The sequence below is a fragment of the Homalodisca vitripennis genome, chromosome 8, assembly GCF_021130785.1.
Source record: "Homalodisca vitripennis isolate AUS2020 chromosome 8, UT_GWSS_2.1, whole genome shotgun sequence".
Classification (NCBI taxonomy): domain Eukaryota; kingdom Metazoa; phylum Arthropoda; class Insecta; order Hemiptera; family Cicadellidae; genus Homalodisca; species Homalodisca vitripennis.
Window position 1 is genome coordinate 105,785,558 of NC_060214.1, and position 12,569 is coordinate 105,798,126.

General features: G+C 32.6%; 1 protein-coding gene across 7 annotated transcripts in view; it reads right to left on the reverse strand.

Moving 5' to 3' along the window:
* Window positions 1-295: 295 nt before the first annotated feature.
* LOC124367844 overlaps window positions 296-12,569 on the reverse strand; it is a 64,030-nt gene continuing 51,756 nt past the window's right edge. For all 7 annotated transcript variants that reach the window (XM_046825005.1, XM_046825004.1, XM_046825003.1 and 4 more), the window contains 4 exons: window positions 6,046-6,255; window positions 4,273-4,377; window positions 2,738-2,820; window positions 296-635 (listed from right to left, as the gene is read on the reverse strand). In XM_046825005.1, the coding sequence (XP_046680961.1) occupies window positions 2,786-2,820; window positions 4,273-4,377; window positions 6,046-6,255 (350 nt within the window). In that variant the 3' untranslated portion in view covers window positions 296-635; window positions 2,738-2,785. The remainder of the gene's footprint in view (window positions 636-2,737; window positions 2,821-4,272; window positions 4,378-6,045; window positions 6,256-12,569) is intronic.

The following is a 12,569-nucleotide window of genomic DNA, read 5'->3' on the forward strand; positions in this document are numbered from 1 at the left end:
CTCCTGACTATCAGAGGAAATAAAAAAGTGAACGGACATTTTGAACAAGCCGCCAAAACATATCATACTTTGCATATTATATTTTCAAAAAAATAGACTGATTCAAATTTTTCAAGGCAAACTCTCAACTTTTTCACATTTTACGAAATATCTTTACATTTTTGTTTGTCGGAACTTTAGATTTTCGAAAACGTAGGGATTTTTGTGGAGAGCTTTCAATCTCAGATATGGATTTATTTGATTATAAAAACTAATAGAAAATTATACATTCAAAGGGGAAATTATAAAATATTAATATTATTAACATTTCAAACTTTTATTAATTGCAATATAAATTAATGCAGAAAATGGGTTCTGCCTTGCAGGAAACATACAAGTAGATCAATACATCACTAATAAATTAAACATAGGATTCATTAAAACATTACATTAAAATACTTAAACTATTAAAGGAAAACTGTGTGCCCGATTGAAGGGCCACCAACCAGCTCTACATCTTTGATAACAAATTTTCTTCTTATTGTTTAACGTAGCACCATATTTGACTCGTCGTTCATTGTCAGCAATTTCATACTTCAGTGGAAATTCAGACTTTGAATAGAAGCATCTATGAAGCATATCTGATGGTACCAAATCTGCAACAAGAAAGCCAAACTGTGTTATAAATAATCGCTATAAATGAATTAAAATCATAGTAGATGCCATATGGTGTCTAAATACGCATAATTATATAAATGGCAGTTTATAGTACCTAAGGGTAACTTTTGTTAAGTATAAAAAACGTACAGAGTGTAAAATAAAGTTCTAATTACGTATCGTAATGATAAGCAGAATTTATCCTTATCAAGTGGAACATACTGACTTGTGGCAATGATTATGCATTTATAGAAACACTGACATTTATGTACGTGTAAACATAGTTCTCAAAATTATTCAGTCAAAAATTTCCAAGCACAGGATTCCGGACTCTCCCCTCTGCCGTTTTGGGGAGGATTCTAGTTACTGATGTGCTCCCCAGATCAACTTAATGGGCTACACAGGGTGCAGAGTGCAGAGTAACCTTTGAAAATTTTACCCTACAACACATGATGGCCTACAATTAATCAAGATGGCACTCTGAGATATGTATGTGGAAACACAATAAATCCACCTGGAAAGTAGTTGTTTGCCGATGTAAACACATCACTGTCAATGGTTTATTGTAATAAAAGCTAGTTAAACCACCTCTAACATACGCTGATATTACAGCCTCCTATGTAAGAAACCTCATAATGACCCTCATTTAATGATAAACTCCGTAATGACTGATGTTTAAAAACATATCAAACTTGGACCTTAAAAAATACACTTGTTACATACGAGTTTATTATGATTTCTCATAACGAACAGAACCTACGACATGAATTTCGGTGACATTTCACTGCCCAATGATCTTCTTGATGACGATGCTCTTGAAGACTACGAACCTAGTTCAGCGAAAGGGGACGGATTGTTAGGGTTGCCCGCAAGGATCCCACCTCCCCCTGACTATAGGTTCTGTGGTCTCCTTAGTCAGTTCCTCGAACCGACATTGTCTTCTTCTTGCCCTTTCCGCAGTGCGCGAAGGTTCTTCTCCTCCATCATTATTGGCACGGTCTGCAGTGCAGCATGATGCCCCCATTTAAATGGAAGGGCAAATTGGCTTATCAGTACCCTCTGTACTTCGGATCATCGGGCCATTTTGTTCAGTCCCGAATTCTCCACCCGAAGATACAGGGATGGAAGCCAAGGCCTCTTCCTTTGTGGTCCCTAGATTTCAGTTCCGTTACGCAGACCGCAGACCAATGGCAAGTGTGGGATTGGGTAATTCCTGCCAGTTTTCACCGGTATACCCCCAGAGGTACAGGATACACCCATGTGTGGGACCATTAGCTGAGAGCTCTAGTGACAGCCCTGAACAGCATCACCATTAGGAAACTCCCCTCGTTGTCCAGCTCACCGAAGACATAAAATGCCTCACGAGGACCGTGGTCACTCCACCCTCTGTCCTGAAGTGTTGCAGCCACCAGCACTATGTTAGCTAGCTTAAGGGGACGGATCACCAAGACGAAGATTCTAGCAATTATTATGACTTACCTCAGGGATGATTTAGAACTACTTAACGCTCTCATAAGAGTACTCGCTGGTGCCCCACCGGGAAACCACAACTTTTAATGATCAATTAATCTTTGAATCAGGTCTATCATTTTCTCATCCTTCATAATATTCTTTGTTTGAAGTTTGCTTTTGACGATGGAAGGATTGTGAAGGAAACAGGGCTTTTCCGGGAATTTGCAATCGTTCAGTGATAAAAATATCAGTAACTACGTTTCGAGATCTGCAATCTGACCTCTTCTTCAGGTGAATAACTAACCAAACCCATAATTACAAAGTATGTTAATATAAACAAATCATACCAGAGCGTTGTGACACGCGCAAGTCAGGAACCACAACAACCATGTTATGTGTTAACTTCATTAACTATATAAAACATGCACTTAATAAAAAACTAAACACAACACTAATTATTAAAACAAACTAAACTACAGAATACAGGTCACAAGAGGTTTGCATTCGTCGACCAACCACGACCAAAACTTCATAATATTGTTTGAAATTATGTAAATCACGTGTGTAAATTACATACAGTGCAATATATGTTTTTATAACTAAAGATACACAATCATTTATATTTTGAATTATGGGTAGTTATATTTACCTAGTGAACGACTGGCACAGTGGAAACTTCCGTTCTTGACCAACATGATTAGTTTTCTGTTCTATCTGAGTCCTCGTCTCTATCTAAAAACAAAAATTAAAAATTTTTAGTTGCAATATAAGGAAAACATACAGTCAATTTTCGCTGATCGATTGATTATTACAGAATGTTGAGTATGACTTCTCTATCTTGCTGAATAGTGTAGGAGTACGTCATACCGCTTGTCGCATATCAGGCGTTGGTGAGATTGTTGGGCATGCTTAATTTCAAATCTATAGCTCTTTGTACTCTCGGCGTGTCCTGGGGACAGAGAGACATATAAAATCATGCAGAAAAGATACTCACAAAAAATAATGCCCAATAAAATTCCATGGTGGATGTCATAGAAAGCATTCTTGTCTACGTAGACATGAATTATCAGACAAACCTTAAGTATGTTGATAATTTTTGTATATTTTGCCTCATTAATTTTTTTTCATAAAGTTAAATTTAAATACAGTTTTAAAAGCACCTAATAAACCTTCCGACCAGTTAGGGAAGGTAATATAAAGCAGGATTTCCCTGAAATTATATCCCCACAAAAGTAAAAAATTAAAGAAATTTACTTTTTGATTTTAACTCTATGTATAATAATATCACATCTTAAAATTTTATACGATTTTCCTCAGTTTGTTTTAAAATATATTTATTGTGTTAATTTCTCGTTCCTACCATGGTTAGAAACAAGATAAAGGTGAGTCAATCCCATGGAGTGATATGCATCATCATCGTACTTAGTCCATAGAGAAATGAAGCATCATACATAGTCTCTAGATCAGTTAGTTTTCGAGCTATCGGATGGGCTGACATTCAGAAATTTAATTTCTCAGCCTTTTGAATAATTCGCTATTCACTCAGCATATAATTATATACTAATAAAAAACATAGAAGATTCTTCGGCAAACACTCGCAAAACGATAACGTTGTAACCGAGTCTTCAATAGAAAGGAACTTGTTATCTAACTTTGTATTTACAAAATTTCAATACTAAAGAGCAAATTACTTAAAGAGCAATACTAAATAGTAAATGACAAGTTTTCCTTTGATAAAGGAGATATTAATAAGCCTTTAATAAGGCTTCTTTTTTAATATTATAACCGTAAGTTCAGAATTTTAAATTTTGTTATATGTTATATTTTTTAAATTTAATTTGCTAACAGGAAAGGAAATTTATCAAAATTAAGAACGTTTTCATTGTTTCAAACTGTTTCAATATAAAATAATCCTTTTTCAATTAAAGCTTTTCATATAACTATACCTACCCAGCTCATACAGTAAAGTTTAAAAACACCTTTAATGCAAATTTAGAAATGCCTTAAAAATAAGGGAAAATTATTATGTTTAAGTCCAAGTTTAAGACCTTCAATTTACCTTAAAGGGGTTTTCTAAATGTTAAAATTCATAAGGAATTAAAACTTATTCGTCAATCATATCTCCATTATTAAAAATTAAAATTACATTATTAAAATTACTTTAATTAGCAGTTTCCACCTTACCACCTGATTGAGGGTGTCTAGGCGAGGGGATAGGATTGTTCGAAACTGTTCCAGATTCAAGATTATTATCAGCAATAGGGATGTTTTCACTTTCTCTCGTGGTACCTGAAACATTTGTGTTGCGATTAGAGTCTTGATCACCTACAGTTCAGGATGGAAATCATTCGAACCTGTTCCATATTCTAGATTACTACTAGGAGTAGAGATGTTTTCATTTCTCTCGTGGTACCTGAAACATTTGTGTTACGGTTAGTATCTTGATCACCTATAGTTCAGGATAGAAATCATTCGAACCTGTTCCAAATTCAAGATTACTACCAATAGTAGAGATGAGTTCATTTTCTCTCGTAGTACCTGAAAAATTTGTGTTACGGTTAGTATCTTGATCACCTATAGTTCAGGATGGAAATCCTTCGAACCTGTTCCATATTCTAGATTACTACCAGGAGTAGAGATGTTTTCATTTTCTCTCGTGGTACCTGAAACATTTGTGTTACGGTTAGTATCTTGATCACCTATAGTTCAGGATTGAAATCATTCGAACTTGTTCCAAATTCAAGATTACTACCAATAGTAGAGATGAGTTCATTTTCTCTCGTGGTACCTGAAACATTTGTGTTACGGTTCGTATCTTGATCACCTATAGTTCAGGATGGAAATCATTCAAACCTGTTCCATATTCTAGATTACTACCAGGAGTAGAGATGTTTTCATTTTCTCTCGTGGTACCTGAAATATTTGTGTTGCTTAGTCTTGCTCATCTATAGTTCAGGTTGGAAATCACTCGAATTTCCAGTCGAAATAATTAGTAGCTTTACAGAAGAAATATATTATTACGTGCTTCACGTATATGTATCATTGAACAATTAGTGTTAAACAATGCGTTTAAAATTGTTATCTTCCAGAATAGACAGCAGACAGCAGTTTACATAATAATTACAAAGTCATGTAGTTTTTTTTTTTTTTTTTTAAGGAGAGGCCGATCCCCTTTTAAGCCTTAATCTGTCCGTCCTCATGGGCCACTGGCCTGTGCGAGGATCTTATCAAACAGAGAAACCAATTGCATCAATGATGGGACATTCTACGGGTTGAAATTAAACATCTTTATTATATATTTTTTTATTTTATATATTTCACCATAAAGTATTGTTTTTTGGGAATTTTGTATTCTATTAATGTATTACACATGGTTAGTGTTTAACAAAAATTTCTCGATTATGTCCCTGGCTATGTATTAAGGAACCGGGTGGAAGAAATGTTTACGCTATATCGAATTACAATATAATTTCATGACAGAAAGAATCGCTTATGCTCTGTGCCGCAATGATAGTCCTGATCAATCACAATTAAACACATCATGATAATAGCTCAAGCCTAACGAGATGTTTGTATAATGCAAACTATACAAACAAATACTTTGAAAGGCCCACTAAGCCCTCGGTCTCTACACCATACGCATATTATGAATTTTAGATAGAAAATGGATTTTTATCCTTGCAATGGTCAGTTCTTTAACCTATCTTTCAGATAAACGGTTCACAATACTAATCAATTTTATAAAAGCATGGGGTTGTCTGAGACAGAATTAAGGGCAACATGTAAGTAATAAATTTACAATCGTTGACAGAGAAATTGAAATTTCAAGCAACTTATATTACCTCAGACCTGATTACACGAAGTAAAGGTTTAGTAAGAGAAATTGAAACAACTTTAAAATTAAATATTGCTGCCTTCATTTGTCGACCTCGTCAGCTTAGAGAATCTGTAACTGACCTGCATTTGGATCCAACGATTCGAACTCTGTGGAAGGGGGCATTCTGATCGTGATTTGGCATCCAGAGAGTAGTGGAAGATTTAACTGACTGATAGGAATACTAACGGGAAGATTCCCAATTCTATCCCTGGGACCAGAAACAATCACATCAGGTGCAGACGCTTGGTTCTCTCCAGAAGCAGGCATGATCTCAGATTCTTCCGTGCTACCTGAAAAATTAACAAAAACAGGTACAGAATGTAGATTCCCCCTAATCTGATAATCCATATATAATTTAACCCTGACGAAATTTCGGTCTGCTATAGCATAAATTGCCGTCTGTATATAATTTGATATTTAATTGCTAGCATATGATCTAATAATATATCTGATACTCGTGGGTCACAGTCGAAGATGGTTGGTCGGCGAATGCAGACCTATTGTGACCTGTATTCTGTAGTTCAGTTTTAATAATTAGTGTTGTGTTTAGTTTTGTATTAAGTCCATGTTTTAGAGTTAGTGAAGTTGACGCACAGCATGTGTTTGTGATTCATGACGCGTGTCACTACGCACTGGAATGATTTGTTTATTTTAACCCAGTTTGTAATTATGTGTTATGTTAGTAATTTAGATAAAGAAGAGATCAGATTTCAGATCTAGAAACGAAGTGTTACTGATTTTTTTACATTACTGAACTATGGCAAATATCCGGAAAATCTTGTTTCATTCACGAAGAATTTCCAGTAATTTCAAATAGATTATTTCTTAAAAATAGAACATTTTTATAATGAAATTTAAAACCACTGTAAAAAGCAAAAATACAAAAATCTAATCTAAGTTTAAGAAACTACATATATTTGTACTAATACATTTAAATATTATTGAAATAATAGTATCATTAATTTTATGACCTATAAAAATAAACGCTAAATATAAAAATATAAACCAAAATTAAATAAACCTAAAAAAAATTCATTTGCCTTATTAAAAAGTAACCGAAATGTTATAATTCAACAGAACTGTTTATAATAAACATAACATTGAACCATTCAGACATGTTAAATATAAAATAGGCTTTACTGAAAATAAGAATGACAAATTTAATGTATGTAATTAAAATAATCAACACAACAGTCTCGTTTTTGGTTTTTTAAAGTTTCAAAAAGCACTAAACGATAGGTCATGTTCTGTGTTTTATATAAAGACATTTATTGGAAAAAAATGTAATACAGAGCAGGCTTTTGATTAAAAAATGTATATTATTCTACATCAATATTTTTTTTAATTATACGTAATCGTTAAACAGAAAAGAAACTTTAAAGTTAAAAAAGAAATATAACAAAATAATACATATAAAATATTTATTGTGTTGAACTATTCAGCGACATTTAAAGATACAAAATTAATTGGAACAAAAGTAATGATTGAAAATATGAATATCCTAACATGCATATTAAAATTAAACACTTGATAACAAGTTTTCTTGTCTATGTCACCAATGTAAAATTGATCACTAACAAAGCCGTATCCCATAGAGTAACATGTACCTTTATCGAATTCGGGGTTTTCTATATAGAAATGGAGCTTCCGTTCTTGACACGTTTTGCGAACAAAAATAAAATTTGTCCTATCCCTTGAATGCTAGGCTGATCGATTGTTTCAAAATTATTTAAGTATTAAAATACCGAAATTATCTAACTAAAATATATGAATGAAGGAAAATACCCTCATCGGACAATAAAATAGAGAAATTTTAAAGCAGTTCAAAATAGGGTATATTTTTCAAAAAAGATTATATACACATTTAAACTTATTGTAATTTAACTGAAAAATTTCACGAATCAGTTAATTTAAATCCTTCATTTTAGCTTAACTCCATGTATGAGCATACCAACCATTTGTGTATAAAAACATTGCAAAAATATTAAAATTGATTTATTATTATTAGGATATGTAACTATAGCAGGAGCATGAATACTTGGCTTCATAACAACCATGTACTGGGAGCTAAACCAATGTTTGTGTCGCCCATGCACACGACCAAAGTTATTTCAAAGTCAAGGGAATGAAACAGAATACTGAGTATCAATAAATTACCATATCAAGCTGTATCATTTCACCTGTCAGATCATAATAAGTAAGAAATGTTAAGTAGAGTATAGTCCTAGTTGTCTGCCTATTTCTGATTTATATAACAAAAATTGTATCTTTAAATTGAATAAAATTTTAAAATGTATATTCTAATTAAGACCTGACTTTTTAAAAGGTTCCAGGATTGTGTTATTTCAGGTTTGAAAATGGCGGTCATAAACAAAATTTAATCTGTAAAAGTAAAGAAGATATTTTCTGAAAAAATCGTAGTAAAAATTCTTGGTACATATAGATGAATTAAAATATACCAAATATATTACACTATAATAAATAATAATGGAGTGGGGAAGGTTGTACTGAGCGCATTCTATTACTGAAAATGAACTAATCGATTTATTAATGTTGTTTAATTGCCGATTAATAATCAGCTGATCGTTGTTTTTAACAGATGAAATCATTGCTGCATTTTGAATACTGGTGGCGAGAGAAAAGAAGAGACCTGGCCCGTGCCGGCGCACAGCTGTGTACTAGTGTGTTGCCGCGCGGTAATTTCAGGCGCTTGACCCCACAGCCAACCCTGCGAATTGTTTATAATTGTTAATAATTTTTCCACTCCTGCTAAGTGGAAAAATTATTGTGACCACGTGCAGCACATTGAACAGGAGTACTGGGAGAAGGACGGCATCACGGAAGACGGAAGATAGATGAGTTCGTCATACGACTAGGTGAAGATGACAATGATAGTTCCAGCTCTGACAGTTCGGATGACCCTAGTGACCCTGAGTCTGATGAAGAATTAGCACTACCATTGCCAATGGACACTGATACAAGCACAGCGACCAATATGTTTTCTAAATGAATGTGAACACATAATAAAATAATGGGTTGTTAATTTCAGCATTACTAACAGTAAGTTTTTTACGTTATCTTCCGAACATGCTTACCATTGGAGGATTAAACTGTGTTATCTCGGTTTCATATTCAACAGTTTACAACTTTAGCAAAATGTAATTATTTTCTTTTGACGTGGTATTTGTAAAGCTGTTGAAGCAAATTTTTTTTTATCCAACTACAAATGTTCCTATTTTTTTTGCGTAAGAGGTTTTTTGTTTACTGTATATTCAATATTGTTGTTAGTCAGTAAGGTATCAATGTTAAATTTTATATACATAAAAGCACTACATTTACATTATACACACATGAACATTAGTAATTGTTAGCTTAACAATAAAAAATCTTCAATTTCAGCAATTCATTCCTTTAATTAGGTATTGTTTGTTTACAACCACTGTAGAGCCTAATAATTAGAATTTATTAGAAACATAAATTTTGCTCAATTTTAATTTATAAAAAACAGTACCGTAATTTAAATTATCTTATAAAACATAACAATTAGGCCGCAAATCAATCAAAACAGTGAAACAATAATGGAATTACGAAACAAGGTGCTGTAACATACTAGTAGTAGCGCCTGCAATTTTCAGATAGGCCAGAATCCAGGTCTCTTCTTTTCTCTCGCCATCAATACTTGTCTCTTGTATACCATCTAATTTTATTTTTATAAGTATTTGGTTACATTACATAAATATTTTTTTAAATTAAAGCATAACAAATTTATCAAAACGTTTAATGCATACTAACACATTTTATAGCAAAAGCAACAATAAAGAGATAATAATGTATTAGAATATTTATATAAAAGTATCCCAAATTTCACAATTCTGATTAATATTAAAAAAATCTAGTTTCTTATTTATTACGATTTATATTCCTAATAAAACTAAAGATTTTGCAAAGTTAGAATTATGTGTTTTAAATATTTTTTATAAAAATCACACACTGACAGACAATAAATAAGGCAACAGAACTATACTTTACATGACATTTCTTACTTCATTTGACATGAAAAATCACACACCCTGCAAAAGGTATAAACCACTTTGGTCCTTTAACCCACAGATCAGCTCGATCTTATGATCTTCGGAGTACTGTGTACTGCCATCATGAAATATTTTACTTTATATATTTATAAATAATAATAAAAAAAAACTGTATTTCTGTTCTTAGAACAAGATTAAAAAGTGTATATAATTATAGAATGCAATGAAAAATACCTTCGGCGTCAAACGAATTCTATTTCTTGAGTTTGTGCCTATTATGCAACGCAATAAAATTCTATAGGGATCGATTACCAGTAACTAAGAGACTTTTAGGTATTAAAAAGTGTAGAGAGTTTAGTGGACAGCTACAAATAGTTTGCTCATTAGAAAAACATGTGCCGTGGAATCAAACAGTTATGTGAAGATACGTCCACATTGACATGTCGTTCTTACACAGGTCACGTGAAATTTTGCCTTATCGTTTTCAAACGACGACCATTTAAAAAGTATTCATTTCCTAAATATTGGCAAAAAAGTTCATGCTGAATCTATTCTTCATGAATTATAGCATTTTCCACCGGTAATTTTTTTACGAATACCACAAATACACAAAAAGAAAGTGAATACGGCCTAAGAAACATTTTTTTTGCGTACCAAAGATTTCCCCCACATTCACTAAATAAGTTGTATGCCCATAATTAAAATCAGCATCATCCACTTCTAAAATGTCTGTGTGTAACTATGTGATCGCCATAAAATGTATTGTTCAAGCATAACTTTCAAAATAGTTTTTTATCTTTAAAACATTAACTATATTGTTGTATTTTATATAAAATACGAACTAATCCCAAGAAAAGAAGAATGGTGATTATAAATTTACTAATATCATTTTAGGTGTTAATATATTATACTAATGGTAGTTTAAGTTAGTTTTATTATACTATTTAAGATATTAATGTACAATTTTATGATCCTAATATAATACTCAGGATTTAACGTAGAATTTGAAAATTTAAAATAAGTAATCATAGTATAACTATTACTTAAGTCGACTCGTAAAATCAAGTAAAATTTTGACAGTTTATCACACACAAATTTTGCACACGCATTTTAACACGATACGGAACGGGGACTTACCTTCAATATACACCGACACTGCTCACTAAATTTCCTTTATCTCTCAATGTGTCTTGCTATACTGACCGTTGACCTCCAGATCCGCGCTTTTCACTCAGTGCCTATCTGGACAAGTCGACTTCGACCTTTGAACTTTTGTCACATACCTAGCCGGATGTACAGTGTAATGATTACCGACGAGTTTCTGGCTGCTTTTATATTTGAGTTCACTATAAAAAACTTACCTCTATATTTATGAAGTGCGTTACAAAGTATAATGAACAAAACATGTTTGGGCATCCAGAGAAAACTATAAATTTTAAAACTTGTAGCTCATCTCAATTTCTTTAAAAGTGAATGACCTGATTATAACACCATTGCCCATTTATTTTTATTCAACTCCACTAGACACAAGGCAGGATTCATAACATTTCCCATATCAGGGCTTGCTAAAAACAGGTTGTATTCCAAATTTCTATAATCTATAGCTAATTTCATTCTTGAGATGTCCTGTGGATATAAAGACAGACATTATGGACGGGCATAGTTAAGCTCAAAAGGGGCTTCTCCTTTTTTAAAAGAAAAAAATAAATTAATTAATTGATACGGTAAAAGACAGCTTACATCCTCCCGTCAGACAATAGAGAATTTAATTGTGTCAGCCTACAGAATTATAGGTTTCGATGGCGCTCAGCTGAAATCCATAGATGAACTTGCACCATCATAGAATTCATTCTTGCCAACGTAAAGTTTAAGTTTCATGGAAAATTTGTAAAAAGTGTACAGATTACTAATCTTCTAAGTAATATCTTGCCACATAATAAAGCCAAATTTGGTTTATAAAACCATTTTCTTTATAATAGTATAGAATATATATATATATATATATATATATATATATATATATATATATATATATATATATATACATATATATATATACATATATATATAACACTACTGGAAATATTGTACAGAAATTTACATGGACATTCTTAGGGTGCCTGCATATGTCTGTGTGTGTTACTCAACCACGATATAAACTATGGACATATTTGTTCTGAAATTTTACAATGACATTCTTAGGGTGCCTGCATATCTGTGTGTGTTACTCAATCACAAAAAACTACTGGAAATATTGTACAGAAATTTACATGGACATTCTTAGGGTGCCTGCATGTCTGTGTGTGTTACTCAACCACGAAAAACTACTGGACATATTGTACAGAAATTTACATGGACATTCTTAGGGTGCCTGCATGTCTGTGTGTGTTACTCAACCACGAAAAACTACTGGACATACTGTACAGAAATTTACATGGACATTCTTAGGGTGCCTGCATGTCTGTGTGTGTTACTCAACCACGAAAAACTACTGGACATATTGTACAGAAATTTACATGGACATTCTTAGGGTGCCTGCATGTCTGTGTGTGTTACTCAATCACGAAAAACTA